Here is a 27,645-nt window from a genome sequence, read left to right on the forward strand (position 1 = left end):
CTAATTGTAATGCAACTGGCATGCCCCCACACGATCACGTTCCATTGCGGCAGTTCGCTGGTGGGAGGTGGGTGGGCTGCCCTTTTGGGAGGCCCATTATAGTGCCGCGCAGAACCTGGTGCTCCACATTCGAGCTACACGCCGGATGACTGCCAACGATCGAAGCGATATACGTATCTATATCTACCGATCGTGGATAGCCGCTGGCGACTCCGTTAGTCGTCTGTTCAGTTAGCCGCACACGCTCGTGGAACGCACTTGGATCGCTCAGTGGCTCCCGTTGAAGTACCTCCACCTGTTGTACCTTCACCTGTGCTCCCCGTTTAGCCAATCTAATCGCAGTGAAAGTGGATTTCCGATTAGGCGCCAAGCGATAGGAGCACCGCATTGCCCCTTGCGATTGGAATTGGAATTCAACTTGATTGCTCAGTCTTGCCACAAGTTTGGTTGAGAACGAGTGCGTTAACTAGCTGGCAGCATGGGCATCAAGGTGAAGGACGTATCCCCCCAGCAAATCGAGGAGCTGCGCGAAAGGTTCAATAGCAAATATGCCTCATCACCCCCAGCAGGTGAGATAATCCCAAGCACTTGACGGATACAAAGTGCAAGGTTCGTTAACTAGCTTGTCTAATATATTGTGTGCGCTTTGGTTTATGACAGATGGCAGGTTTTATTCCGTAATTACCAGATATATAGCAGTGTTGGGTTAATAGTTTGCTCTTATGATTCATTTACCCTGTCTTATTTGTACTGCAAATTCTCCAATTAGTAGCTGAATAATTCACACAGCCCTGCCTTTTCCAAGTGCACTCAAACGAAAGCTTTGAACTTGGGACCACAGCTATAGCTTCCTAAATTACCATATATAGAATTGGGTATGGATTTCCGAACTGCTGACAGTCAGCGGCACAAGGCTAAGTACCTGGTCAAAGGTTAAACAAAACCGAATTGAAATGGAATAGAAGTGGGAACAGATTATATGTTTCAATTGTTTGTTTCATCTACAACCACTACTTCCACTTAATCCTAGTAATCATATTCCTATCGTGTCCAATTTACCTTTTATGTATTCAACGATTAAAACCGATTTGCACAGGCTAAACATTGCAAGTGCAGAGATAAGAGCATTGTTACAAACGGTAAAAACTTCATTATCTACATTAACTATAAATAAGCGCAGATAAGATTCCAATTCCACTTCCAGTAATCTATTTATTATTTTACATGATTCGCTGCCAGCACCTTTCCACCCAACCGATATTGATCGCATTCGCAACGATCATCTGTGGCTCCAAAGGTTTCTGGAAATGCATGATCTCGACATGGAGGCCTCCTTTACCAAGCTGTGGGAAACCTGTGCCTGGCGTCAATCATATGGGGCCAACGATCTGGATGAGAGCCAGTTGAACCAGGAGTATCTAAAGGAGGGATCGGTGTTCGTGCACAACTATGATGTGGATGCCATGCCGCTATTGATATTCCGCGTTAAGCTGCACAGTAAGTCCAAGAACTTGGACGAGCTCATCCGCATCGTGGTGTACTGGGTGGAGAGAACCCAGAGGGAGCGGCATCTGACCCAGTTGACCATATTCTTCGACATGGCCGGCACTGGCTTGGCCACCATGGATCTGGACTTTGTTAAACGCATTGTGGAGACATTTAAGCAGTACTATCCCAATACCTTGAACTACATTTTGGTATTCGAACTGGCCTGGGTGCTAAATGGTGAGTAGTATTTAGCCTCTTTTTCCATTGAACATTGACCATGAGCATGACCTTTTGCGGCTTATTTTCTAGCTGCTTTTAAGGTCATCAAGGCACTGCTGCCACCCAAAGCAGTTGAGATTTTAAAAATGATATCGAAAAAGGACATCAGCCAGTACATTACCAAGAGCAACTGCTTGGCCAGCTGGGGTGGAGAGGATAACTACGAGTTTAGCTTTGTGCCGGAGGCTAAAAAGGTTATTTCCAAACCGGTGGCTGCCAATGCCGGCGATGATGAGCAATTCGCGGACAAAAAGGTAAGTTAGTGGGTGAGTGGCTACCACTGCCACCCACAAGAGACCAAATCTCGAGCGCAATTCGCCTGTGGGGAGTGTCCTTGTGACACGGCTGCACCCGGAAGCAGTCGGTCCCTCGGTCGCCTAATTGCTTTTTCCAAAGCGGCACGCGAACCGCCTTACAGCGCTTTCCACCATAATTGATTCACATTCTTGGGACGTATTGATTTAGGGTGCGCTGTTTGCGTGTCCTGCGTGAGTTGCCTGTCCCCAACTGACCACTGGACTTGCCCCAGCGAAGGTTTGTCCTGGTGCACTGGGGGAAATATTTAAGCTAGGCAAAAATAGTTTATCGTTCACCATTTCACTTTGCTTCAAGTTTCAGAGTTTCAAATATAATATATTGTCCAATCTTCAGTATAAATCGTGCAAAAGTACAGCACGCTTTTAGGCGCAGCTGCAGAAATCTTTAAAATATCATGATAGGTACAATGATTTAAATAAATGTGGGACATATATTAAGCTAGTTTTATATACAGTTTGCGTAACTTTGAAAAACATTTTTAGACTTTTTCCCCTGAACTAATTTTTTCGCAGTGCACCCACGCTTTTATGGGCAGAACATTGTACTAGCTATTTATAGTCTTTTATTTGACATATTGCTAAACTTTCGGTTTCTGGCTGGGGTCACTGGCTAATGGTCAGTTCTCGAGGCCCCGAAGCGTTGACCCGAAAAAAGTAGAACACACATTGCCAAAGGGATTATGGGAGGTTCTATGTGTGTGTCTTGTCTATGTGTCTTGTGTCGTATGTGTACCGTATAGTGTATGTGTAAATGACTCCCAGAGCGAATATTATCCGGCATTTCTTTCACACCCACACGACGTCATCGATTCTAATGCACTCTCATCTCATTCTCGCTCTCCCCCTCTCATTTCACTTTCATTTTGACACTTTCATTTCATTTATAGTTGCAGTTCATTTTACGCCAGACGGAAGCGGCAGCAACAGCAGCTGGAAGAAGCTGATCGAGTGTGAGCGAGACAGCAGGGACGGAGCGAGCTTTTTGATGTGCTTTCAATTCAGTTGTATTTTCACTTTTGCGCGAACTAGTCACAAGAAATCCGGAAAGCAGCCGCATTTTACATTCGTTTCTGTCTCATACTTGTGCTAATCGTCATGGACATTTGCAATCTGTAATTGTTATTAACAAAGGAGCAAGCATAAGTGGAAACTGCATTGTTATCGTACCAATTGATATTCACTACTCAAAGTGTGAGCAATAACAGCGAAATGCCAAGGGTATGTGTGTTTGTATGTGTGTATGAAGAATGTGTTTTGTGTTTCATGCTCATTAAATTGCGCTTAAGAAATCCGTGTCATTTATAAGAATCAATAAATCATATATAAACCATTGAAAAGCCCACAGTATTTGACTTAATCCGGCGAATCATAATGATCATGTGTGCGCTACGTGGAGTTCCAAGCAAAAGCACAACAAATCTGAGTCGGATCCCATTTCACTTGCCATCCAAGACGATGAAGTCATCATGCATAATTTCTTTTGTTTGGTGCTGAAAATGACAACTGTTGTTTGTTCAGTTGAAGTTAAGCAGAATGAATTGTTTAAAGTGCCAATTGGAGTTTGTATCTGTACCGCGATGCGATCGAAATGAACTAGTTGTTCATTTTACTAGTTCATTTCGATCAAATGTAAAGTCCGGCTTAAAGGGCAAATTAAAATTCGGAAATTCGTAGTGTTAGCTATACAAATTTTACTAGTGGCAATACAGTTGTCCGCGGAGTTGATTACTTTTACGCATGTGTTTAAGTCTTCCTTTTAAAAAATATAATTAATAGCTCAAATATCTCATCGAAAAATAACATTCAAAACAGCGTTAGACACAGTTGAATATAAACAAATTTACTAACGCGTTTTCAAGTATCCCTAATGCCACGCCAGGAAATCCACAGTTTCAGGGTTGCCAGCTGTATAAAAGTGTTCATGTTTTGGTGGATGCAAATTAGTTGCAGACCTAATCTCCGAGGACCCAAAAGAACTGCTTTGCCTTTATGTTTTAGATCTTGAATCAGATTACGGATATAAACTGTGTGTGGAAACTGGCAAATGTGACCAATGTCTGAGGCAGGGCGTTTCAATTACGTGAGTTTCCGATTGCATCCGGAGGGCAGATAAAGCATCCAGATAAAACCCATGTTCCCAAATGCATATGTGATGTGTCAGTCTCGCACAGAATAGCCCACATCCGGCTGCAGAGCCAATGAAACCAATTCACCCAGCGCCCTCCAGTTCGAGTGGAACCTTCGCCAATAATGCCAGCTCAAGGGTGCCCAGAATACTGGGGAGGCCCTTCTGAAAATGACACAGAAAAGCACGTTCGAGGCGGCTGATGAGAAGGGCGCCACCAAACCATCCTATCTGCCATCCAAAAGACGGTCATTTGAACGAGTTCTCTTTTATCGGCAGGTCACCTTTGTCGATTCCGCTCCCGTGGTGATCAAGGAAACTAACATCAACGAGATGCACACTCCATCCGAAGGTAAGAAATCACCCCTCACCCCCCAACGCCTCTAAAAAGTGTGGAAGACATAAAGGGGTCTATAAACAATCGACTTTCCATTAATCTGCACTGCTCATTATGTCACAAATGTACACACACACATCGTAGCACCAAGTCGCCTCATTTTAGTTCGTAATCCCCATATAAACAAAATTTTTTGGTTCCACCCAAAATTGAAATTTGAAAAAAAAATCTGCGAATTAATACCAAGAGGGCTTTCCTTGATCAGGCATGTTGCATATTAATTCCAAGGAATTCGTCAACTTTAATTCCAAGAATGCGGAGGCCACTATGACCATCAAGGCAATTGCCACATCGGCAGTGACGTACAAAGTGGGTAAAATCAACACACACAATCTGGTATATAGATTAATCCATCGTTCGGAACCCTTGCAGATCCAAACAACATCGCCGGAGAAGTTCCGTGTGCGACCACGTTGCGGCATTATCCAGCCCAACCAGGAGACCTTCATCAACATTTGGCTGAAGTCGGAGCACACGCTGAGTGAAGGCAAGGACAAGTTCCTGGTGATGGCCATGATCGCGCCAGGCGGTGAATGCGGTGGCGCCGATGTGACCGAGCTGTGGCGGAGCAAATCCCCCACATCTGAAGATGTGGAGCAGCATCGGTTGGTCTGTCGCTTCGAGGAGAGCAAGTCCAAAGCGCCGCTAGATTGCGCAAACAAGTCCAGTAAGGGCAGCATGGACTGTAGCAAGAAGTCTGGTGCTGTAAGTATCCAAACCCCGTAAATCGAGAATACATTTATATACTAATAATTTTGCATAACAGAACGTTGATCCAGCTACGGCAATGGAGCGCCAGTTGGCATTCACCCAGAACCTGCAATATGTTACGCTGGCGCTGTTGTTCCTGTTGTTTGCCGGCTTCGGGTTTCTAATGTACCAGCAAATGGGCCAGCACGCCTCTACCTGTCCCAAGGCAACTGCGTATTCGTGCGCCAAGCGCAAATAATATTTACTTTCACCGTGTAATCTGACCAGGCAGGAGCTACACATTGCCGCTCGCGATACCCACAACAATAACGAACACGACTGCGACTGTCCAGAGCTGGAGAACTGTGCCTGTGCTGTTGATTTAATGAATCTGGGCCTGGACTGTGCCGATGACATGGACCAATTCGATGGCGAGTGCCTGGAGGCCCTGATCCAAGCGCATCTGCAGCTGTGTCTCAACTGTCAGGGCACTGGTGATCGACAGCTGGGCGGCGTTGCTGCCGGCGGCCATCTGCTAGGACTCATCGCATTCGCAAGGAAACTGGTGCGCGTCGTTCTTTCGCTATCGCTGCTGTGCGGCATCTTGTTCGTAAGCTTCTACCTGGGCAGCAACTACGGCGGAAACTCCACCACCACCACTACCATAGCCACCTCCCTAGCCACAGTCGACTCAGGCAGAGGGAATCGTCAGCCGTGTTACTACTCGTAGTGAAGCCAAAACCCACAGCAATGCGAGCCAGGGTGGTTCGATTTGTCAAGCAGAAAATGCAGTTTGTACAATTCTGTACTTTAATAATCCATTTTGACCCTTGCCAGGTATGAACGACAAATATTAAAGCCTTACATACTTCAATGGACTTCAATGCATAAAATTAGCCTGGTCTTCCTTTGCTAAGAGAGAAGTTCCATATATTATTCCTGGATTCTCCGAATATTTGTACACCTTTGCTTTCAAAGGTAGTTTTAAGACGTTTCCCTTCCATGCAAATCGAACCACCCAGCAAATACATATTTTTGTATAAGAATAACAATTTCGTGTTTCCTGGTATTACTCGAGTAAATGGTGTCCCGTGCTTACTCCCTATGTTTTGTCGCTTTTTGCCGGTAATCCCCGTTCCTCCACCTGAGCCAAGAATTTATAATACACTGTGAGTAGGATGTATGTCTTTGTAAATCCTGATGCATTGTGTCGTATTCAAGTTAATTAGTTTGTAAATAAATCTCATTTAGTTTCATTTTGCGTTCAAATACAAATTTACTAAGGTTTCGTATTCCGAACGAATATTTATAATAAACATTTAGTTGAGTTGATAAAGAAGTTTTCGTCGTTAGGCAGACATGTAAGATATAAGCGGGCATCTATTGATCAAAATAATAAGAACTTAACATCATTCAGTTCGTGTATCTCAACGTACAATAAGCAAAACTTCCGATCTATCTTACGAATCTGGGCCATGAGTAAACATTCCTTAAGCGTAGGGTAAGCGTACGGGTTTGTAACTTAGTGTCACCAAAAACAAATTGGAAAAGTCAGCGTATTTATACTCAATCTTATTTTTTTTTACCGCCTCGCTTGGCAGCCGGCTTCTTGGCCTTCTTGGGAGTCGGTTCCTGAGCAGACTCCTCTTTGACCTCTTCGGCGGCATCATCCTGGGGCGGCGTTTTGTTCTTTTTGCTGCTGCTGCTGGTGGACGCCTTCGCCGGCAAATTTTCCTTCTGCTCCTGCTTATCTGCATTATCGGCTTCCTTGTCGGCACTATCCTGCGGCGGGGTCTTGTCCTTTTTACTGGTGCTGCTACCAGACACTGGACTCTTCACGGGAACATTCTCCTTCTGGTCCTGTTTATCGGCCTTGATCAAAAAGATTGCGTGCTGACCACCGCCAGATGCGAGCAGCATGTGCTTGCCCTGCGTGTTCTTGCTGACAACCACGATCGGTTCGAGCTCATCATCGCCATCGCCAACGCCCAGTTGGTTGTTGACGCCTGAGCCCCAGGAATACAGTTTGCCATCCTCTGTAACGGCATAGGAACAGACTTCGCCACAGCCCACGGACACAATCTTTTCGGTCAGCTTCTTCACAAGCGTTGGCTTTTCCACAACATCCTTGACATCGCCCAGTCCCAGGCGACCGTACTCCGGGCGACCCACCACGGAACATTTAAGGTCTGTTGTCAGAATGACAGTATGGTGCTGACCGCCGGCAATATGTCGGATATCTTTGAGTTCCGTCCTGATGGGCGTCAGTGCGAACTCCTTGCCTTTAGTCTCGTGGGCCAGCTGCTTGAAGTTGTTCAGCCCTGTGGCCCAGATGACCTCTGTCTGTGACTCGCGCATGAATGTGCAGTAGTTGGTGGCCCAGATGGCCTCGAAGGGTTTGGCACGCGTGATGATGAGCTGGGTGGGGCGCAGCAAGTCGCGTTTGCCTCGGCGACCTGTGGGTTGCATTTTTTGTTTAAATACAGATTTTTTAAGCTATGTGAATGGCGAGACTTACCCTCTCCGGAGATGGAACGCTCCGACAGCCGGCCGAGTTGTCCCTGCTCAGCGCAGCCCACGGTGAAGACTTTTCCGGCAGTGGTCAAAATGACCAGATGATCGGAGCCCGAGGCGATGCTGCAGCAGACAGTGCCCTCCATCAAATCGATGGGCGTACGCTTGTTGCCATCGATGGTGAGGCCCATGTTGCCATGAGAGTCCCGGAACGAACCCCAAGCAAAGACGCGGCCATCCTCCAGCAGACAAGCGGAATGCGAGTCTCCCGCCGAAATGCACAAGGCCTTGCCGGGCAAATCGATCAGTTCCGGCTTGGCCTCGCTGCCTTCCTCGCTGGTGTCGCGACCCAGAGCGCCCTCATCATTGCAACCGAATGAGTAAATGTCCCCTGACTTGGTCAGCACCAGGTTGTGCATGCCTCCGGCGGATATGTCCACGGCATCCGGGATTCCCGCCACCGGGCTGAGACGCTTGCGCTCCAGGATGTCCTCGCCGAGACCCAGTTGGCCCACATCCCCGTTGCCGCAGACCAGCACGTTGCCCAGTACTGTCTTCCGCTTGGGCAGCTCCAGATGAAAAGCGATCCTGGCGCGCTTCGCCTTTGGAGGCTGTTGCTCCGACTCGCCGGCATTGTTGTTATTAGTCAGGGCCTTTCTGCGCGGCATTTTAGCTTGTATTTACACAATTTTTGGTCTCCGAAACTGGAAATGGTGTGTGTGTGTGTTTATAATATATAAGGTTAGGGACGCCGGGGATGCAGCTAATGCTTGCCCACACTCACAATGGAAATAATACCGGTCTCTGGTTCAGCGGGAGTTCCACGTTGTCTGGAGGTGTTGCTACGGAGGTTTGCAGGCGAGTGAAAACACCAAATGCAAGCGTATCGCAATGCGACCTACCTGGATTGAAGGAAATGCGCGGGAAGCGGCTGCAGCTGGCCTTCAGTTTGGTGCTGTGGGACTTGGCGATTTCCACGCCGAATCTAGCTATTAGCGAGTACACTTTTGGGTTTCTTCTGCGGCTATCGATCGATTAGAATGCTGTTCAGCCTTCAATTAGGTGTGTTGCCTGTTTTCATTTTTTGATGTGGCGCTTGGAAATTTTAAAACATAATTTCCCGGCTGCTTTAAGCCGAAATTTGTTTATTTCGGTATATCGATAACATTGCCAACGTAGCGAACGTAGCGCGAGCTCAAACTAAGAACGTCGGTTCAAAGTTCTTTAGCGAGTGTGCGAACCGATTGGCGGCAGGGCTTATCGGATAGCTATCGATAAAATGCGGGAAATTTAAACTTACTTAAGCAAACTTGCTCGGGTCAAAAGCAAAAAATCTCTCTTAAAATATGTACTAGATTTTTCCCTTCCTTACATAAAGTGTTTATTTATTATGCTATTTGTCTACGAAAAAAAATCTTTTTAGAAAGGTTTTCCATTCACTTTATTACAAAATACATATAGTTACAGTGTAATTGGTTATTTATTTAGTTCCTGTATAAGTCTATCTAGCTAGTACACCGCAATGTGAGTGCATCAAATACAAAAAGAGTCCACTTTACCCATTCCGCAACAGCACTCCAAATCCCGGCAGCCGACCCTCGATTTCCCTGCCCAAACATTAACATTTAATCCGACTGCCCCATTCAGATATGTCTGTCTGATGCATCTGCCACTCAGCACAAGCCATACAAAACGAACAGAATTGATAAAAACGCGAAAAATAATAATCACTTGATGTCTGTTTGCGTATACATATTGCATGTTTTTGCCATTTTTTAATCAGTTTCGCAAAAATGATTTGAGCGCATTCCCTATATTTGTGTATGCACACGCCCCTGCGAAACCACAGCCATCGCCGCCGCCCACGTAGCTGATTTTATTATCAATTTTAATAAAAAAAAATTTGTGGCCTTTTTGCAGCACCTGTCGGCCAGGTGGGCCTTTGCCGGCCAGAGTACACATGGACATGGAACCTATTTATTGGTAGCCACGTCAACCGTCGTCAGCACAGCCAATTACGCAAATTAAACAGATTGTTATCCTGTCGCGACACAGGACACAGGACACAGGACAATGTGACAAGCCGGGCGGGCAGCTTAATTCAATCAACGTGACATAATTACTTAATTAATTAAGAGCGCCCAGCGGTCACACATTCAAATCGGACATCATTTTGCGGAAGTCGTTCAGCGAGCCGTACATCTCGAAGTCCGCTCCCCCGTTTCCGGTTCCGCCGCCATAGGCGCCCTGCGAGCGCTGCGATCGGCTGCTGGGTGGGCGTGGCAGGGTCAGCGGTACGGGCAGCAGTTCCGGCATCACCGAGTGGTGCGTGATCAGCGCCTTCAGCGAGCTGAACTCCTTGGTGAAACCCTGGAATGGTATGTATTAGGATATATACATCAATCCTGACTATTTCTTAGACAGGTCTCACCTTAATCTTGTAGCCCCTTTGCGTCCGCAGGATCAGATAGTGGGCCACTCGCGGCGAAGGAGGTGGTACTCGCAGCGAGAGGGCGAAACAGCCGGGCTTTGTGCTGCTCTGGCGCACTAGAAACGCACCTGGACTCTGTCGGGACAGGACCTCCAGTGAGATTTCCCGGGGAATGCCCGCCTGAAACCAGGCGGCTCCCTTAAGCTCCTGCTGCTCTGACAGGCTGAGGTTATCCAGGCGCAGCGAGCCATGGGTGGGAAACAATTTCGGACTGGAGTTGGCTGATAAGTACACGGAGGTATGGTTAACTTAAGAAATGTATCTGCATTATGTGACCATAATGTGTGTCCACCTACCGCTGCACGTCTCCCTCAGATACTTCTTGTTGCTGGCGGGCAGCTCCACCTGCAACCGCTGGGTGGCACTCTCCAGAGCGGAAAGTGACTGGCGGCAGGAGTCGCCGAACTTGCTGGCCACGTACTTGTCCGGCTCGCAGATGGCCTCGTTCACATAGCCGTCGGAGATGGTCTGGGTGGAGCCACAGCCGGATCCGGAGGTCAGGGAGGAGCCGCAGGTGCTGTGCATCAGGGGGCGGCTATCCTCGGTGCCCCGCAGCAGTCCAATGCCCATGGTCAGGCGTTTCACCTGCGAGGAGATGGCAATGCACAGAGAGGAAAATCTCTAATTAATCATAAATACTACAAGCGGTATATAAGTGATTAGATCTGGTACAGTGACTAGTGAGTAACTCAAGTAAAGTAGCACAAAACACTGCTGCTTGTTTCCAGTGCATCAGAGCTTTGCATGTTGCATGTTGTCTGCCAATTTGGCAAAGTTTTTGCACTGCTACAATGGCGAATTCGGGACTACTCTTGCCTGACCGTCAGAATCGGTGCAGGTGTGTATACATTCAGGGATTTGTGGCGCCACCGCCCACAGCTTACCCACTGCTCCAACCCCCACCGCCCGGCAAATCCAACAAACATCAAACACACTTTAGCTCTCACAGCCAGAACCACAACAACGACCTACCCCACCGCTTTTAACCCACCCCCCAGGAAGGAACCGAGATTGATGTGTAAAATTGTTGGTTACCAATAAAATGTTAAACAGCGCTTGCCACGCCCCCCCGGCCGCAGTACGCCCACTATGGCAACCACTGGCTTTTGCGGCAAATTACTTTGAAATGAGTTGGAGCCCGAATGGAAAGTTTGTGATACTGCCTTTGGGTTTTCATTTGGCTGCTTTTAAATTGTTTCCCATCGCGTTGCGTAATTAGCAGCCTAAACGTAAATTGGACTTGCTTATTTCCTCTTAATTTGCGATAATTATGTTGATTTTATGGAGATGAAAGGCGATTTACTTGGCCAGAATGCGAGTCAAATTGAGGATACGCGCTCGATTCAGGCTCGTTTCTTCAATTGCAGCTAATTAAATTGGCGCATCGACGGCACTTGGCTGTCGTTAAGTATGCAATCAGAGCATCGTGCCAACCTAATGCCCCCATTATGCTAATGGCAATCGGAATGAAAGCCCTGGCGCATTATGCAATGCAAAACGCGAAGGACTAGAACTCCAGAGCTGCCAGACAAATCCCGACCGTAAGGAATGCGGATTGGGAGGAAGGGGGTGGGCTGGACTTTTCCAAGGTATTTTCACAGACAAAGGCACAATAGACGTGTCTAAGCAGCATTCACAGCAGCGTTGCTCCATCTGGCATTTGATTTTCTTGCATTTTCCTCGCCTTGTTATCTGTGCGAAACTTTTCCACGTTGCCTACTTTCAGGCGGCGCCCGAGAAAAGTTCCTCCATTGTCCTTTTGGCAAGGACTCCTATGCCGTGCCATTCCCTAGGCCTAAAAACACGTGACAACGGCAACTGGCTGTCGGATGCATTTGGCGCTGTTGCTGCGATTTATGTGTCATAAAGTCAGTAAGTTAACGCCATTTGCCTGCCATTTGCCATGGCATCCTGCATTGTTACCCAGAACTCCTGTACTCCAACTTCAAACTGCACTACGGCGAAATGGGAAGCATTTAACGCCTTGCCATGAAATGGTTTAGGTGGAAAGTTATGAATGGTAACGAGGGGTATTTAATCTAAGTTGTTGCCGACAAAAGAAAGCAGTTAGTTTGCTAACTATGCTCGCTTTAGGATTATGGACGGCAATGAGTTATTGCTCATTTAATTAGCATTTAAGAGTGGAAAGTACGTCTGTGGCTCAACTAAGATAAACTTGAACTGCTAGTTTAATTGCAGGTGATTTAAACTTGAATTAAACACATCTAGGAGTGTTTTCTTTATAAATTAGCAATGAATCAATGCATCAAATTTGTAGTGACACTTTTTTGTGCAATTCAATATCTGAAAATGCAATTTATCTGCAGTAAAATAATAAATCGCACAACACAGTTGATTGAATCTATGAAAATGCAAGAAATTTTTCACATTCAAATATTCCAGCTGTTTTATTCGTAATTTCTCTCAGTGTCCTCCCATTTGCTCTGCATTTTAGTTGTGTGCAGTTGGTGCACCTTAGTTAGTGGCGCGTGCCAAAGTGGCGTTACTCGAAAATTTGCATTTGTGCAAATTAATTTAATGAACTCTTTTTCGGCAGCCGGTTTAGTGGCAAAAACACTTTCCACCTGGAGTACGCACTCCTGTGCCAATTGCTTTTGAGTTCGATTCAAGCAGCGCAATTTAAACCAAGTAAGGCTTACGTAATTAAACCTAATAGATACAGAATTTAAGGTGGAAGACCCACCTTAAGTTGGGCAACTTGAATTGAACGTAGTGCCCAGTCAACGAGTTTTCACTCATTTTCCCTCAATTCCCCCGCTTCGATTTGAAGTTTTCCTTTTGCGCCGCTACTTGGCATTTCTTTCACTAAGTGCATCCCAAGCCGATGCTCCTCCAATAGGTAATTCCTTTCATATTCCCCCACCAGCTCTTGTTTCCTGGCAAATCATCAGCGTAAGCAGATTTATGTTCTGTGCCAAGTAATTTGCAAGCAATGAGAAATGGGCAACAAAGGAACCTGGCAACAAAGCAAAAAATGATTGCTCCCTCGACTGGCTTCGCAAAATCCGCCTCTGTTTTTAATACCCTGGCTAATGGTTAATATCAAGTAGCGGAAAGCTGAAAGCTGAATATCGCAAGAAATCGGTGGATTAGAGGAAAATAGGCTGAATATTGGAGAAAGTCTGTGGGCGTACCTTATGATAATGCATACTTAGATAATTACTAAGAATTATGGGTTTCTTTTGCATAAAATGTGTAGAAAATTGTTGCCCTATAACTAAGGGGTTTTCTTTTATTGTTCTGACATCTTGTCGAAATATAGGCAGAAATGACTTAGCAATTTCTTACAGTGAGCCCTCGCAGAACTTACCAGCGGCGGCTTATCCACCAAACGACGGCAATTATTCATTTCAGTGGGCGAATTGTCCTCCTCGGAGCTGGGCGAGCGCAGATGGTGCGGATGCGGATGCGAGCCGGGTTGCGGATGCGGATGTGGATGTGAATGCTCCTGTCCGGACAGCTCCTGGACATCGTGGTGGCTGTGCAGCAGCTGCAGCTGCTCCACCGGGCGACGCTGGAGTTGCGGATGCGGATGCGAGTGGCTATGCGGATGTGGCTGCTGGCGGGGCTGCGGATGCGGATGCGGATGCGCCGGCGGATGATGATGATGGAAATAGTGCTGCGGCGATGTCGTTGTCACAGCTCCAGCAGCTGCTTCACTGCGGTTAACAAATGAGCGGGAGGATTAAGGAGGAGGTGCACTTTGCGACGAAGATTAGGGGCGTTCCCTCACCTGGCTGGCGACTTCTCAGCTGGCTCAATCAGCGTGGTCTCAGCTGTTTGGGATGAGGACGACGAGGCCGAGGAGGAGGATATAAACGTGGCTGTACTGTGCTGTGGTTCCAGGCGTAGGCGTATATCCTGCATGATCATTGGTACTTCAGCTATGTTTTCTTTGCCTCAAACATTCAGTGCATCTAAAATAGTGTAAATAGTAATAGTAAGTGCATATTACAGTCAAACTTCGCTTCAAGACACCCAATTATTTAGTTATTTTCAAAGTATGTACGAGTATGATATGTACTCCTTTTTTCCTGCAAGTAGGAAGAAGATGTAAGCAGCTTGTTAAAACTCTTAGCGACCCCTTTCGAAAACCCCACAAAACTTTTTGCCACTCCACCAAGGGCCAGAAGTTCGGTCACTTCTGGACCCCATGCTAATGGCATCGTTGATGATTTCTTGACTTATTCTTGCAGTGCAAAATGCTTCGCCTTGAGCCCGAAGTTTTGCCGCTTTAAGTTGCTGCCACTTTGAAAAAGGCTTTAAGCCTTTCTGACTGCAAACTTTGTGCCCACAACTGGCTGCTTATTGAATCTCTTGGCATATAAAACTACATATATATGCGTGTTTGAGTGCCTCTGGCCTGTGCCGATAGTTCTTGGGGGAAACTTTTAATGCGATTTTAAGCCTTTTGCTATTAGTTTGCAAATTGTTTCAAGATTTTCAGCATATTAATTTTTAAAGCCTTTTCGGCAGTGGTTTTTCTGGTTTCCACTGGAGTGTTGGATAATTGAAACCGAATGTGGGTTAAGGTTGAAATGGAGCAAATGAATAAGAATAGACCAAAGGAGGCCTTAACTTTGCCCCAAAGGTCTCGTCCTGCATCAGTTTATGTTATCCACCAGCCTGTGCTGCACCACTTTACCCACTTTTAAACAATGAACAATGGAGGCTTGTGCCACAAAAGAACTTGCAACATTGAAGGGTATGCGAAAAGGGTTGGAATATCGCAGGGATGGTGTAAGAAAAGCTGCAGCTGCAGGCGAAAATGTCGACAGTTGTTGAGATGTTCTTGGATGCTCTGTGATGCTGCTCTGCATTTAACAAGTATACGCCATGCTGGCCGGGCATTAATTTGGCCAAGGATGAGGAGTCACAAATGTGCTGACATTTGTCGTCACCCCGAGCTGAGTTTTGCATAGTGTCGAATGACAACAGGGACTGCAACTCTGATTCCATTTGCGAGAAAAGTGAGCGGGGTGTGGATTGTGTTGCATACAGCAACGCATCCACATGTTGTAGCTACAAGGATAATAAGCTGCACATATCTGCAAGCTGCGGAGTGACTACATTTTGCATGCAACCGGCAAGTTACTTACTCCGTGAAGAAAAGACAAGAATAGAGACTTAGTTCTGTGTTTGCTTCTTTGTCTCGAATCAAGTTAAAGTTTTGCCCAATAAATTTCACAAAAAGTTGGAATTTTATTGCCGCTTGTTGGTGGTAAGCAAAGGACTTTTTATCTATTCAAGGAAACTGGAACTGCATGGAACAGTTGTGCATCAAAACAACTGCAGGGGAAGTTTATTCTGGTCCATTTTTTAGTAGAAAAAGCTACAAAAGTTAGAGTCTAATTCTTTGTTAGTTGTATGTACAAATAGATACGGGAATTGTATGTGTGTATTCTTTAAAACATTTAAAAGAAATGGCTACGTTCTAATGAACAGATTGCCATTTTAGTAGAATGAATATTAGATTAGTTTCCTTTTCCAAATGAATTTAAATATATTTGTATCTACTTGGCAGTCGTTTGGCATATGTTTTCATATTCGCAATCTTTTCAATACGCTTGGCAGACTGAAGTCTGTTATTCTTTCGCTCGCTGGGATGGGAAATTTACTTTTATGGCACCTGTCCGTGTGTCCTCTGCCATATGACAACCTTCATATCCACATCCTCTGTGCGCTCCATAAGTTCCTATATACCACGGACTGTGTTAGTCCGCTTCCGCTCACATCTCGCACATTTGCTTGTTAGTTTATTGAAATTGATATTATGGTTATATGCTACTTCCCACCATTATCTCTTCCTCCCGGCGTCTGACTGCGTTTATATCTATTTTCATGGAGATTTTGTTGCAGAATTCATTGTTAAATCGTTCGGAATAGTTTTTTTTCCCCTTGTTGGCTTCCTGCAGACAAAGTTTGATTGTCATATGAAGTGCTGGTGTCTCATGTCTGCCGCTTGGGCTTGTTCTCTGTCCTCAGTTTCCCATTTGGCTTGTTCATATTTTTCGGTGCAGAACCCAATCCCTTTGGCAAATTGCACTCCAGAGTGAACGGCGAAGTAGGTTCTTTATGGACCCCGTTTGACAAAGTCTTTAAAGCGCTTACGTCAATCAATGGCCTGCAACATGCAACTAAAACGGATGTGGTTGCCGCAACAATCGCAATAACAATAACCCACGAATGTCAACAGTCTTTGAACCCGGCGAAAACACAGTCGCAGATACAGATACAGATACAGTCGCGGAAACAATAACCTGGGTGGTCCTTTGGGCCGACATGTGAATTGTGGTAATGGAATACTCTGTTACCAACTCCAAAGAGCGAGAAATAACGGGACTGCCGCTTATACAACCTCCAATGTTGTAGGTGCGCCCAGTGCACAGGAGGCTAACATATTTAAAAGACCTAACAATGGCTAAGAGCGAAAAGTAAGGGAAAATTGGCCACAAGATTGGAAGTTTTAAATACTCTTTTCAGTATTTTCCGTTCTGAGATCAAAAGGCTTATTAGATTGTTTGGACTTAAGTTCATTTTATCAGTTATCTAGAGTCTATAACACCATCTCCTGTTATCTGAAAACTTCCGCTTGCGAATGCATAATAATGCCTCCTTCTGATAGTGTATTAAATCGGCAGTTTAAAGATCTTCAAGCCAAGGTAGATTGCATACCAGGCACGACCGACTCTAGCCACGGCCCCACGTTGGGCGCCACAACCTATCACAAAATTTATGTAGCCATCAAAGCCAAGCGGAGTTCGGCCTCCAAAGACACTAAGGAAGCGGCTGAGGATGTGAGCTCGTGTGGCAGCCACGAATGCAGTTCAATTATGAATTATGCCAACAATTTCGCCGGACATGTTTGCCATCCTCGTCGGGTTTCGTCGTCGTTGTCCCAGTGGCTGAGCCACTAATTAAATGCAGCTCTGTGGGGTCGATTTGTTGTGCTAATGCGACTCGCGTAATTACACAAGCCGCTGTGATGGCGACAACGGCGGCAACATTCCAAGACGAGCGTTGCGTGTGTCAATAGAACAGTGAGAAATGCTTTGTAGCCGCTCAAGGGAAAGGATGGCCATGCAGATGCACTGAAACCCACATCGCATGACTCACATTTTTGCATGCTTGGCGTCGTGTCTGTGTCCGCATTTGGCATGTGCAACACCAGCAACAAAAGTAGCAGCAACAAAAAGCACAACAACAACAATGGGCTCTTTGTTGTGCCAGCTCCTTGTTGCCAATGCCATTGTTGTTGTTGCTGCAATTGTACATTGACACCTCCTGACTGCCGTTCTTTTTTTTGACTTGGTGATGCAGCCTTTGGCTCTCCTTTGAATACCCTTACAAAAGTCATGCACACTTCTTTAACACGTTTTTAATTGATATTTTAGAGTTATATTACTTATTGTATTATTACTTATTAAATAGTAAATCATCCAAGATACTTATAGTCCATTTGTGGAAAGGGTATCTGTGCGTTCGCACCTCCAAAAGCGATCGCCTTTTGTCGTATTTTTTGCTCGCTCTGTCATGGCGACGTACATGAAATTTATGTCGCCTAAAGTGCAACTCTGACAATGTGAGCTTGTAATTTGTTGTTTTTGTTTTCGCCGTACTTGTGGTTGTCAGCACTTGGCCATGGCTACTTAATGATTGTGTCGTGCAAATACCAAAAAGCCACGGGAGAAAACCATCCGCCGCTCAAAGTCCGACTTCGATGCCCATTTCGACTCCAGAGACCCAAAGGAAACTGAATCCCAGCAAAGCCAGAGTCAGCTGTTCAACAAGTGGAGAGGTGGAGGGCGGGCTAAAGGCGAAGGGGAAAGGGGAAAGGGGGCGTGGCAGCGTCATGCAAATGTCATATGCAATCAGAAATGCATATCGAGAAGTGCTTTGAACGCCGCCGTGGGCAACTGTAATAATTTATACAAATGTCTGCGGCATTTGACTCGGCACTTGTCACCTTTGGGCTTGCCGACCTTTGACATCCCTACACCTCCTGCACCATATATGCATGTATATATATTTGGGGAGAGACCAAAAGATAGTTGTAACTCCGCCCCAGGCGACAGTTCAATAAAAGTTATGCTTGTCTGATGACACAGTTTGCCACAGACGAGGTAACCCGAGGTGGGCGGAGGAAAGGTGATGCATTTTCCTGGGAGATTGAAAAACTTTTGCCTCGTTGACTGTGAAAATGAAATATGTTTGGCTGCATTTCATGAATCTTTATTCTCTCCACAGACTGGCTGTGAAAAAACAATAAGAACTGATCTCTAGTCGGCCAAGGGGATATGCATCCACAGATGACTTTTTAAATTGTTTTGGGTATTTGCCGAATAATTCTAGAGCTTCACCTGAAGGCTTTAAAAAGGGGAATGTTGAAATTGTGGGTCCAGAAGGAAAGTATCAAAATATAAGCCACGAATACCTTAATAATATCACATACTTTGTATGAAATGAATTAGCAGTATAAGTAGTTTAATGCTGTATCAGCATATCCTGTTTTTCTTAATCACCAATAATTCCATTTCCGTTGGCCTTAAGCCACTTTAACATATTCTTCAGGCATATAGCAGGGAATTATGTTATCTGAAGCGCAAACATGACTTGCAGCCACGAAAAAGTGTGGCAATAATTTCCAGGCAAGTCGAGTAACCAAAATGCCAGGGGCAGGCTCCAGGCACGCCTGCATTCCATTAATTAACAATTAGTGCCGTCAAGAGGGGCCTTCCCTGGATTCCGACCCCTTTCCGTAATTTTTCAGAATTTTTTGTGGATTGCCGCGTCGCTTTCCGGTGAGTTGAATTGGGTCCCGCGACATACAGGATACGGTAGCCGGTGCTCAGTGCTCACAATCGGTTGATAATGATGCGGCAACGCCTTCTGCAATTTGGACCGTTAAGACGGGTAGAGAAGGGAGTTAAGAGCTGGTAGCTAAGAGGGATATGGCCAGAACTCAGATCCCCGATCCCAGATCTCAGACTCCAGATCCCGGCTAATGTCAAAGATGACAGCCCAGATGATGATGGGTGCCGGGATGGGATCGGTTGGCAAGGAAAATGACGACTACGACTGATGACTTGTGTAATAAGTGGAAAGAATCTTGTCAAGAAACAATAACTCGTTGCTGGCTGGCTGTGAACTTGAACTTCAGTGTTGGCTGCTAGCTGGTTGCTGCTTGCTAGTTGCATGTTGCATGTTGCCGCAAACACAGCTTAATGATGGTTTTCATTCCGGTCTACCATATTTTTTTCTACTTTCAGCTTGGCTAGATCGCTCGACCGACCGACTGCTCTGTGACTCTGTGCGCCTGTTAACTTGGCCATGAAACATTCGCAGCCCGGCCAGAAATTTCGCAACCGGCATTGGGAAATTGCCGGCAGACGAAACAAGGGGGTAAGAAGTGAGTTCACCTCGCCGCTCTACGTGTTTTTCTTGTTTTCTTTTATTTTCTTCATTTTTTCTTCATTTCTTTGTTGTTTTTGGTTGCATCTACGCGATCTCCTTGGCTGGATTCTCAAAGCGCCCCTCTGAAACACCTCCTCATTCTGCAAAGAAAACTCGTTTTCCACGCCATACTCGTATTCGTGCGTTGCGGCGTCTTAACCGCAAATCCTTTTAGATATGAATTGAATTCATATATTATTTATGATCTGTTTATTTTTATTGTGCATGCCAGATGAACATCATCATGATGATTGGCTGCCAGGATTGCCGGGGGCTTAAAGGGAAAATGGGGGAGCTGCGTATTCCATGCCTGTCGCTCCGCCTGTCAGAAATGAGAAAACTTCTAATTGGAATTGCTAATCAAGTCGGGCAATTTTCGGTCCATTGCCTCTGTACCAGACTATGTACTTATATGCTATATCTTTTCATTCTGCCCTTGCGGATTGATCGCATTAAGTGGGTTAAGTGGAAGCAAATTGTAAGATCACTGATTCGTTAGCGAAAGGAAATTAGCATAAGATTGAAGGATACTCAAGGCAAGGGAGCTCAGGATTAAGATGTTGATGATCTCATTTCGAAAATATGTAATATTATATTACGTACTATTCAGTAACTACCATTTTACATGGATTGTTTTCCATACTGCATCACGACTAGCTGAAAAGGTATTTAGTAGAAGGAGTTTTTGTTTGTATTTTATTATTTAAACAATTAGCATTTTTTATAATTTTTTGCACCATAAAATTAAACGTACACTTTAATGTTCCTGCAGTCTGGCAACCAAGCTCGAATTTTATGACCCTGCAGTTCGTACATATAACACCCCCATACGTTCCTCCCACTTTTGGGCTCCATTCTTGGCGGACAATATCCAGTTTAAAGCGAGACGATTCCACGGCCAACGGCGCCCCACACGACGATTCGCAAAGTAAATCGTTTGCAGCAAAGTTTTGTGCCTTGATTGCCTCACCTGCCTCGCCTGCCCCGCCTGCCTCACCTGCCCCACATGCCCCACGAGGCAAAACTGGCGAACCCTCTGCTAACTTGGCCTGTCAGCCTGTTGCCAACAGAACATGGCCTTAATAGTCGGCCATGTATATATGGCTCATACTCGTCGCCGAGTTGGTTATTACAATTATTATTGTTGTTGACATGCCGCTCGACGCTGACAGCGGGCAATTTAGCGGCGCTTTGAAGGGGTGGGGCAGCCAGTGGATGGAGAAGAATTGGTGGAAAATGGGAAATGCTATTCCCCAAAGTGGCGTCCGAAAATTGTTCAAAGCAATTCGACCGCCAAGTGATGCGCAAATGGTTCCCCAAGTGTTCCATCGATTGCATCTCTTCGAAGCGGCGGCAAGTGCTTCAGATGCACTAGAAAGTTAAGGGCTTTTCCGGCTCAATTTTCCACGCTGCGTGAAATGCTACTTTTCAGTGACAGCGTGCGGTGTTTAACCCACTCGGAAAAAAGTGGGTTCGCATTCAGAGCGAGAGGAAAAATAAAGCAACGCGTGGAATGCAATTAAAATGCAACTTATGAAGCGGATTATGGCAAGCAAACATACATATATGCACATATATGCAGATCCTGCTGAGTACTTAGCCCAGAAAAGGGATAAAAAGCAAAAGCGGAAGCTACGAAAAAAAATCGGTTAAAAAGGGGAAAACGTTAAACAGTTTAGCAGAGCTTTCCTGTGCTCCGCTTTAATGATAATGAAGATTATGCCACACGAGATGCGAAAGGGGGAATGTTATGGATGCAGATGATGTGTTGCGACTGGAGTTGCACGATGATAATGTTGCTGCTGGCGCTATAATGAAATCGCAGCTGAAGCGTCGGTTTGGAAAACTGCAAAGCTTCCGCAGCAGAGGAGCTCAAGTGAAAAAGCAGAAGCTTCTGCTCCACAGTGTAAAAGGTGTGTGTGTATGAGTGTGCTGACTTGTGTTCGCTAGTGTGTGTTAGCCGCTCTCCAAGTGCCTCTTAACGGAAACACTTTGCATGCCAAGCTGGGGATTATGTGAATACCCTTAAATAGAGTCGCGAGATATGTGCTTAATATTCCTCTAAAAATTAATAAATAAATCCCTATGATTTATTTCATACATTTTTATGAGTTGAACACCAACATAAGTAAATCCAGGGGATGTTTCTGCACCATTACATTAATTTATAATGACTCAAGAAAATAGAGTATCCAACGCCGTGCAGTGGGACACATGTGATTTTCTTGATTTCTGAGCAGTCTTCTTTCTGCCCACTCGCGCAAGGAACTGCTGAAATGATGTAAGCAAATTTCAAGGGAAACAATTTGGATAATTGCATTATTTCGACGAGGAGTTACAGTTATTACAGCGGTGGCCAAGAGGCTCCCAATTGAGGATCCCAACTTGGGAGCATGCCGCTGATGAGCTGCCGAGATCCGCTGTGTGGTCTTGTGACTCTGGCGATGGGATAATTGCAGGATTGCTCGATTGCTCGTTTGCCGGATGGCCGGATTGCCGGATTGCATGGCTTGCAAATGAGCCCGGATACTTAACCCTGATTCGACGGGGCCAATCATAAAACACATTTGCTTCAATTATATACGACAACGGATCACGTCGACTGCGGTGTGCAGCTGAAAGCCGAATTGCATTTTGGGTCGGCTTACATTTATAGCCAGGCCATAACCGCAGGCTGTTGCCAGCAACAAAGTGGCATTTTCATTACGGACACCGAAACCGAGGCGCTTCCATTTGGCCGACTTACACCTGCTCAGATTGCCCATCCTGGCCTCGATTCAATTGCAGCCTCAATTTATTCAATTATTATTATAAGACATAGCCATGGTCATGGCCACGCCCACCACTGCTACGACGGAAAACGCCTACGGACAGAGGCCAGGCAATTGAAATTGATTTGCCGAAAATGCTGGGTGAAAATTGCCGGTCTGAGGCCCAAAACAATTTCCCAGCATTTACATAATTCTCCTTTGTTGCAACAGCCAGGGAGCGGTGAAAAACTGAAATTTTCACTGGCATCTGCGGTTTTCCTCCCGGGCTCGTTACGCTTGTGATTTTTCCAATGAATATCGTTAGCATTTCATTAGGAGGCGGCAATATTGCGGCTGCCCCGCTGCCAGTCGCTCCTAATCGTAAATATTTTGTGTAAATACTTATACATTTGTCGGACTTCTCGTTCGGGGGCAAACGGACCGCATAAACATGTCGATAAAGAATGCTGGAGCAGGTTCTGACTTCCCCTCAAAGTTCGTATTTTCCCCCAGCCTGCGGAGCTGGGAATCTGGGAATCTGGAAATCTGGGATCACGATGCTTGCAGTTGGTATCTTGCCGGTTTGGTTGCTGCTCCTGATTTTGATGAACTCTTGGCATCCGCTGGATATTCGTTTCCATTTCGCCTTTGTTCAGAGCGATCCAGATACACAGCTACACAGCTACCCAGCTGCGGCCCGACTTTGATTGTCTTTTAATTAAACGACAGGCGAACAATAAAAAATGCTCGAAACTGGTTTCATTAATTTTCATAGGCCCCTCACGCCAGCGATTGCAGTGTAATTTAAGTTCAAACTGGGCTATATCTTCTACCTGGCCGTCGGTCGGCTGTTATTTGCTTTATGGCTGTCAAATTTGTGGCTTATCGGGCGCTTTATCTACATCTCTCTACCTGTCGCAGTTGCTCTGTCAATAGCCGGGTGTTTATGGGTAGTGAAGTTGCATTTCCAGCGCTTATCTTATTGGAGCAAACGAAAATGCAATCCACTAAATACTCGGAAAAACCTTTAATTGGATGCAGGCCGCCCGATAAAGTTACTTTCGAGTGGGCAAGCAGCGGCCGATAAACTTGGAGTTTACTTAGTTCGGAGTTTCCCTAGTTAAAGTTTCCACTTTTCGAGGGCTGCAGTCAGTTCACTCGAATTTTTAAATGCACTATTTCGGGGGAATTTAGACATTATCTAGACTGCTTCATAGGATATTGCATACCCAGTCTTAAAACTCACTTTTACTGCTGTTTATATATTTTATCTCCCCTTTACCTAACTGCCTATGCCAAATTGTTCTTATGTTTGAGTTACTTGATTGCCTGCTGCTGGCCTGGCATTCCAGCCCACCTCTGTTTAATTTGTTAAAAATTAAAGTCACGCCGTTGATATAATTCCACTCCATTATGCGACAAGACAACCTGGTGAGGCGAGTTCCCTTCTTGCAACTCCTTCGTTGCACTGGCGAGATTTGTTGTAGCTGCAGTCGTTTACCTTAATTCGCCTGTCCAAATTGCTATTTATATGCATCGCCCTCGCTTTTAATTTGCAGCGCAAATCACGAGCACTATATAGGTATATATATCTATGTATATGTGGATGTGTATGTATGCAGAGGAGGGTTCACCTACTCCTCCGGCAATCGAAAAACAAAATCAACAGGTGGCGCGCATATTTCAACATGCGGCTGCCAAGCGAACCGAGCGAAATATCAATAAAAATGCCATTTGTTGCGATTGTGCACGGAACTTTGGAGTCTCGAAGACTGGGGACCTGGATCTGGGCACCCAAGAGTCTTCGGACTGAGAATCCCTGGCAGCCGCACATAGATAATTTCGCCAGCAACCTGGGCTTTGATGATATTTCTGTTCGGCGTGTCTCTTTTTTCGGCTTCGCTTAATTTATTGGCCACACTTTGCTGCTGCTGCTGTTGCTGCATTTAAACGACAAGTGTTGCAAATAAAAACGAAAAATTAAAGCGGCGCAAATTAGTGGCGAGAAGGAGAAAGGGGGGTAAACGATGGGGCACCAAAGGCGACGTCAACACCAGAGGGTCCAAGCAAAAACGTGTTTGCAGCGAAAAACTATTAAAAAAGCCCCCAGATTGCAGTTGTTTTTGCTGGTGGTGCGGTGGTGCGGTGCAAGTGACTTGGTCGCGGTGGCTTAATAAAGGCAGCCAGGTTTAGGGTTAACATCCCAGCGCCAAAGGCCAAAAGTGCTGGCCAATGCAAACAAACAAACAAAAAGCGTTGCCGTTGCTGTTGCCGTTGCCGTTGCTGCTGCTGCTGCTGCTGCTGCTCGAGCACGCCAGCAACATGTGTACTTGCTACAAAAAGTCCAAAATGAAGACATGAGCCAGAGCCAGAGCCAAAGAGCCGGAACCCACCAGCAGAACAGCAGTGTCGACCTTCTTTTGTGAGGCCCAGCTGCATAATTGCTATGGCAACAGCCAGCTAACGAGTTGGGGTTGCAAGTTGCTAGTTGCAAGCTGCTAGTTGCTAGTTGCCGGGGGACAAGTGGAAACCTCTCTCAGCTGACAGTTGAGAAATTAGAACGGTTTTTGTCTTCCAAATCACATGCACGTGTTGCTCCAGTCAGGCCGAGAGTTGCTGTCGTCGCTGCATCCGCATCCTCATCCCCATCCCCATCCCCATGCCATCCGCATCCTCGAATGATTGGCGGTTGTTGCAGGTTGCAGGTGCGTGCTGCAGTTGCTGCTGCAATGTTGCTGTTGTGCTAGGTCAGGCTTCAGCCAAAGCCCATTTGGGGCGAACTTAATCAACGTTGTAATTTTGGCTTATTTTGTACCCTAACTCCGGGCAAAGATCTTTCAAAAGAGTGGCAGGGGAAAATAGATTCAAACCAGATTTGTAGGCTTAATAATCGGAGTGTCTTAGAGATTAATAGTGTTCCTATATCTCCGTTTCTCATCTCCTAACTTCCCTTTTATAGTGGTACGCTTATTCGCAGCCATAGTTACCTTGAGAGCAAACATCCTGCTTTGCTGACTAAATGATTTCAATGTCTGTCTGTTTGCGCAAATATTGGTTGGTGTTGCCTGTGCTGTTGCTGTTGCCGTTGTCATGTTTTGTCTTAAAGTTTAAGTTTCCCCCATGAGTTGCATATTCGATTACCGACCGACACAATTCCGACACGGGCCTCCTCATTGAGGGTTTGTTCAAGCAATCTGCGTGGGTGGACACTGGCGCATGTTGTTGGTGTTGCAAGTGTTGCCAGTGTTGCCAGTGTTGCTGTTGCTGTTGCGACGCTGCTCGTGGGTTCGTTTGTTTGTTGCCGTACGTGATTGCGGGTTGTTGCCGTTGATTATTGCCTCGCGCGGCACGCATATAAATCTCGGTGTTTAAATCTCGAGTTAAACTTGTAAATTAAAACCCTAATGAGTCTGTGGAGTGGGTCTGTGCCTGGCCAGGATGCAGCCTCAAAGGAGCAGGCGTGTGATTTATGCCTGTTTCTATGGCTCTCCAGATACGACTACATGTACCATTTGAATGCCACTCCCCCACAACCTCGAGCAATAGCGTGCTTGATTCCTTTGCGATCGCCACCAATTAGCTGGCCACAATCACAGGCAAGACACACTCGCTGAGAAGTCCCACAGCCGATGGCCTCGTGTTGATTTCTCCAGCTAATTAATGCCCAGTGAATATTCTCACGCTTGGCCAAAGGCAGAAACAATCGCCACGGGAAAAATGAAGTCAACCGCAGAACATGTTCTCCTGCTCGTCTGACCAACACAGTGTGGCCATCTCCGGCTTCCTCAATTTAATTTGCATTTTTATGCCTGCCCACGACGAGTTGATTAAGTTGATGCATTTGGCTTAGACGGAGAGGATTGCATAATTATTTAATTACCTTATATAAGCGGCGTATCCAGCTCCTTTTGTACGGGAGCAACAGGTGTGCTGTGCAAAGGTCACAGGCATAAATCAATTTACGTGTTTTTCGGCGCACAAATGTCGTTGGTTGGTTTGATATTTGTTTACCACTTTGGTGGGCACTTGTTTCGCAATGGCTTAAACTATGCACACACACTTTTTAGCTGTTACGAAATGGGCTGCCACATTAAACCGCCAGGCAACCTGTCTCTTTGCACTCACAGTTTTCAACCGAAACGGGCGGCACACACGACGAATGTTGCTGCTGCTGCGATGTTGCTGCGATGTGCTGCGATGTTGCTGCGGTGTTGCTGCTGCCACTGCGACGACGACGTTCGCTTCCGCTGACTCAACGCAAACGACTAAAAAGGCCACATAAATTGTGATGCACATTCAATAGGCAGGCCAGGCATTCAGCTGGCAGCAGCAGCAGCGGCAACATACACACTGGCAACACCGCAACACCAGCAACACAGGAACACAGCAACACAGCAACACAGCAACACAGCAACGCCAGCGAGTGAAGCAACAGCGACGCCGGCAGCAGCAACCAGTTTCCTTCCATTCACACGGACATTGTTTGTGGATGGCAAGTGGGCACACTGCACTACGTTCCACTTTCCAGCATCCACAGTACGAGTAGTGGGCCCGTTAACGACTCGCCAGCGTTTTGTTATCTTTTATGATAAGAGCGGGAACTAAGAACCGTTTTTTACGGCCCCGAGCTTCATAATTTTTAATGCCCACTTCTGGGAGTCGCCTGAAATTGATAATTTTCACTATTCCCGCAAATACACAAGTATACCTCTAATACCGCCTAATTAATTGATGGCTCAATTAGGGTTAGTGCTGCTTGACCATTTTGAAGCAGTTTCAGATGGTCTCTTGATTTTTACGATTCCTGGCCAACTACTCATGACCACGCCATTTAGTGTTCGCCGTAAAGTTGGGCTTGAGAAGCGGGCTAAGATGAGTCTCAATCGCAGATGGCTAATAAATGGGTAATCAACTGAAGAGGTAGCAGAGATATCCTCGATTCCTAGGAGATTTTAATGAAGTCAGTTATAATTAGCATTAAGTACCTCTTCTTTGACAGTGCCTTCGAACATGGCAAAAAATATAAAAAGTTCATTTAGTTTGCTGCCTTTTAAAGGCTCTTAAAGGGAATCACTGTTCCGCCTTTTAACTGGGCACTAAAGTGGCAACTTCGTCTTTCG

General features: G+C 45.9%; 3 protein-coding genes across 6 annotated transcripts; 1 reads left to right on the forward strand and 2 right to left on the reverse strand.

Annotated features, from left to right (window-relative positions):
• Positions 1-76: 76 nt before the first annotated feature.
• LOC6545199 (motile sperm domain-containing protein 2) lies at positions 77-6,552 on the forward strand. 4 transcript variants are annotated; one of them, XM_001972009.3, is made up of 7 exons: positions 151-569; positions 1,240-1,725; positions 1,798-2,021; positions 4,489-4,561; positions 4,812-4,915; positions 4,979-5,311; positions 5,373-6,552. In XM_001972009.3, exons 1-7 carry the CDS (start codon positions 479-481, stop codon positions 5,553-5,555), a joined length of 1,494 nt encoding a protein of 497 aa, XP_001972045.3. In that variant the 5' UTR covers positions 151-478; the 3' UTR covers positions 5,556-6,552. The 4 variants fall into 4 exon arrangements, with proteins under 4 accessions (XP_026833965.1, XP_001972045.3, XP_026833967.1 ...); XM_026978166.1 differs by lacking the exons at positions 151-569; positions 1,240-1,725; positions 1,798-2,021 and adding an exon at positions 2,941-3,302; XM_026978165.1 differs by lacking the exons at positions 151-569; positions 1,240-1,725; positions 1,798-2,021 and adding an exon at positions 3,912-4,164.
• Positions 6,553-6,658: 106 nt separating this feature from the next.
• Positions 6,659-9,030, reverse strand: LOC6545096 (regulator of chromosome condensation). The gene is made up of 4 exons (XM_015157773.2): positions 8,713-9,030; positions 8,595-8,652; positions 7,815-8,514; positions 6,659-7,752 (listed from the first exon to the last, which is right to left on the reverse strand). Exons 3-4 carry the CDS (start codon positions 8,476-8,478, stop codon positions 6,869-6,871), a joined length of 1,548 nt encoding a protein of 515 aa, XP_015013259.1. The 5' UTR covers positions 8,479-8,514; positions 8,595-8,652; positions 8,713-9,030; the 3' UTR covers positions 6,659-6,868.
• Positions 9,031-9,234: 204 nt separating this feature from the next.
• On the reverse strand, positions 9,235-26,839 carry LOC6545097. The gene is made up of 6 exons (XM_001972012.3): positions 26,406-26,839; positions 14,056-14,239; positions 13,633-13,981; positions 10,598-10,886; positions 10,242-10,522; positions 9,235-10,180 (listed from the first exon to the last, which is right to left on the reverse strand). Exons 2-6 carry the CDS (start codon positions 14,193-14,195, stop codon positions 9,959-9,961), a joined length of 1,281 nt encoding a protein of 426 aa, XP_001972048.1. The 5' UTR covers positions 14,196-14,239; positions 26,406-26,839; the 3' UTR covers positions 9,235-9,958.
• Between the last annotated feature and the right edge of the window lie 806 nt (positions 26,840-27,645).

The sequence above is a fragment of the Drosophila erecta genome, unplaced genomic scaffold (assembly GCF_003286155.1).
Source record: "Drosophila erecta strain 14021-0224.00,06,07 unplaced genomic scaffold, DereRS2 tig00000021-arrow-pilon, whole genome shotgun sequence".
NCBI lineage: Eukaryota > Metazoa > Arthropoda > Insecta > Diptera > Drosophilidae > Drosophila > Drosophila erecta.

Bases quoted from the DNA above. Each gene is read 5' to 3' on its own strand.
- LOC6545199 (XM_001972009.3), top strand. From the start codon at position 479: ATGGGCATCAAGGTGAAGGACGTATCCCCCCAGCAAATCGAGGAGCTG. The intron at 2,022-4,488 runs GTAAGTTAGTGG...TTTTATCGGCAG, and splicing joins AGCAATTCGCGGACAAAAAG to GTCACCTTTGTCGATTCCGC. The intron at 4,916-4,978 runs GTGGGTAAAATC...GAACCCTTGCAG, and splicing joins CATCGGCAGTGACGTACAAA to ATCCAAACAACATCGCCGGA.
- LOC6545096 (XM_015157773.2), bottom strand. From the start codon at position 8,478: ATGCCGCGCAGAAAGGCCCTGACTAATAACAACAATGCCGGCGAGTCG. The intron at 7,753-7,814 runs GTAAGTCTCGCC...TGCAACCCACAG, and splicing joins GCGTTCCATCTCCGGAGAGG to GTCGCCGAGGCAAACGCGAC.
- LOC6545097 (XM_001972012.3), bottom strand. From the start codon at position 14,195: ATGATCATGCAGGATATACGCCTACGCCTGGAACCACAGCACAGTACA. The intron at 10,523-10,597 runs GTAGGTGGACAC...TGTACTTATCAG, and splicing joins TCTGAGGGAGACGTGCAGCG to CCAACTCCAGTCCGAAATTG. The intron at 10,181-10,241 runs GTGAGACCTGTC...ATACCATTCCAG, and splicing joins AAAGGGGCTACAAGATTAAG to GGTTTCACCAAGGAGTTCAG.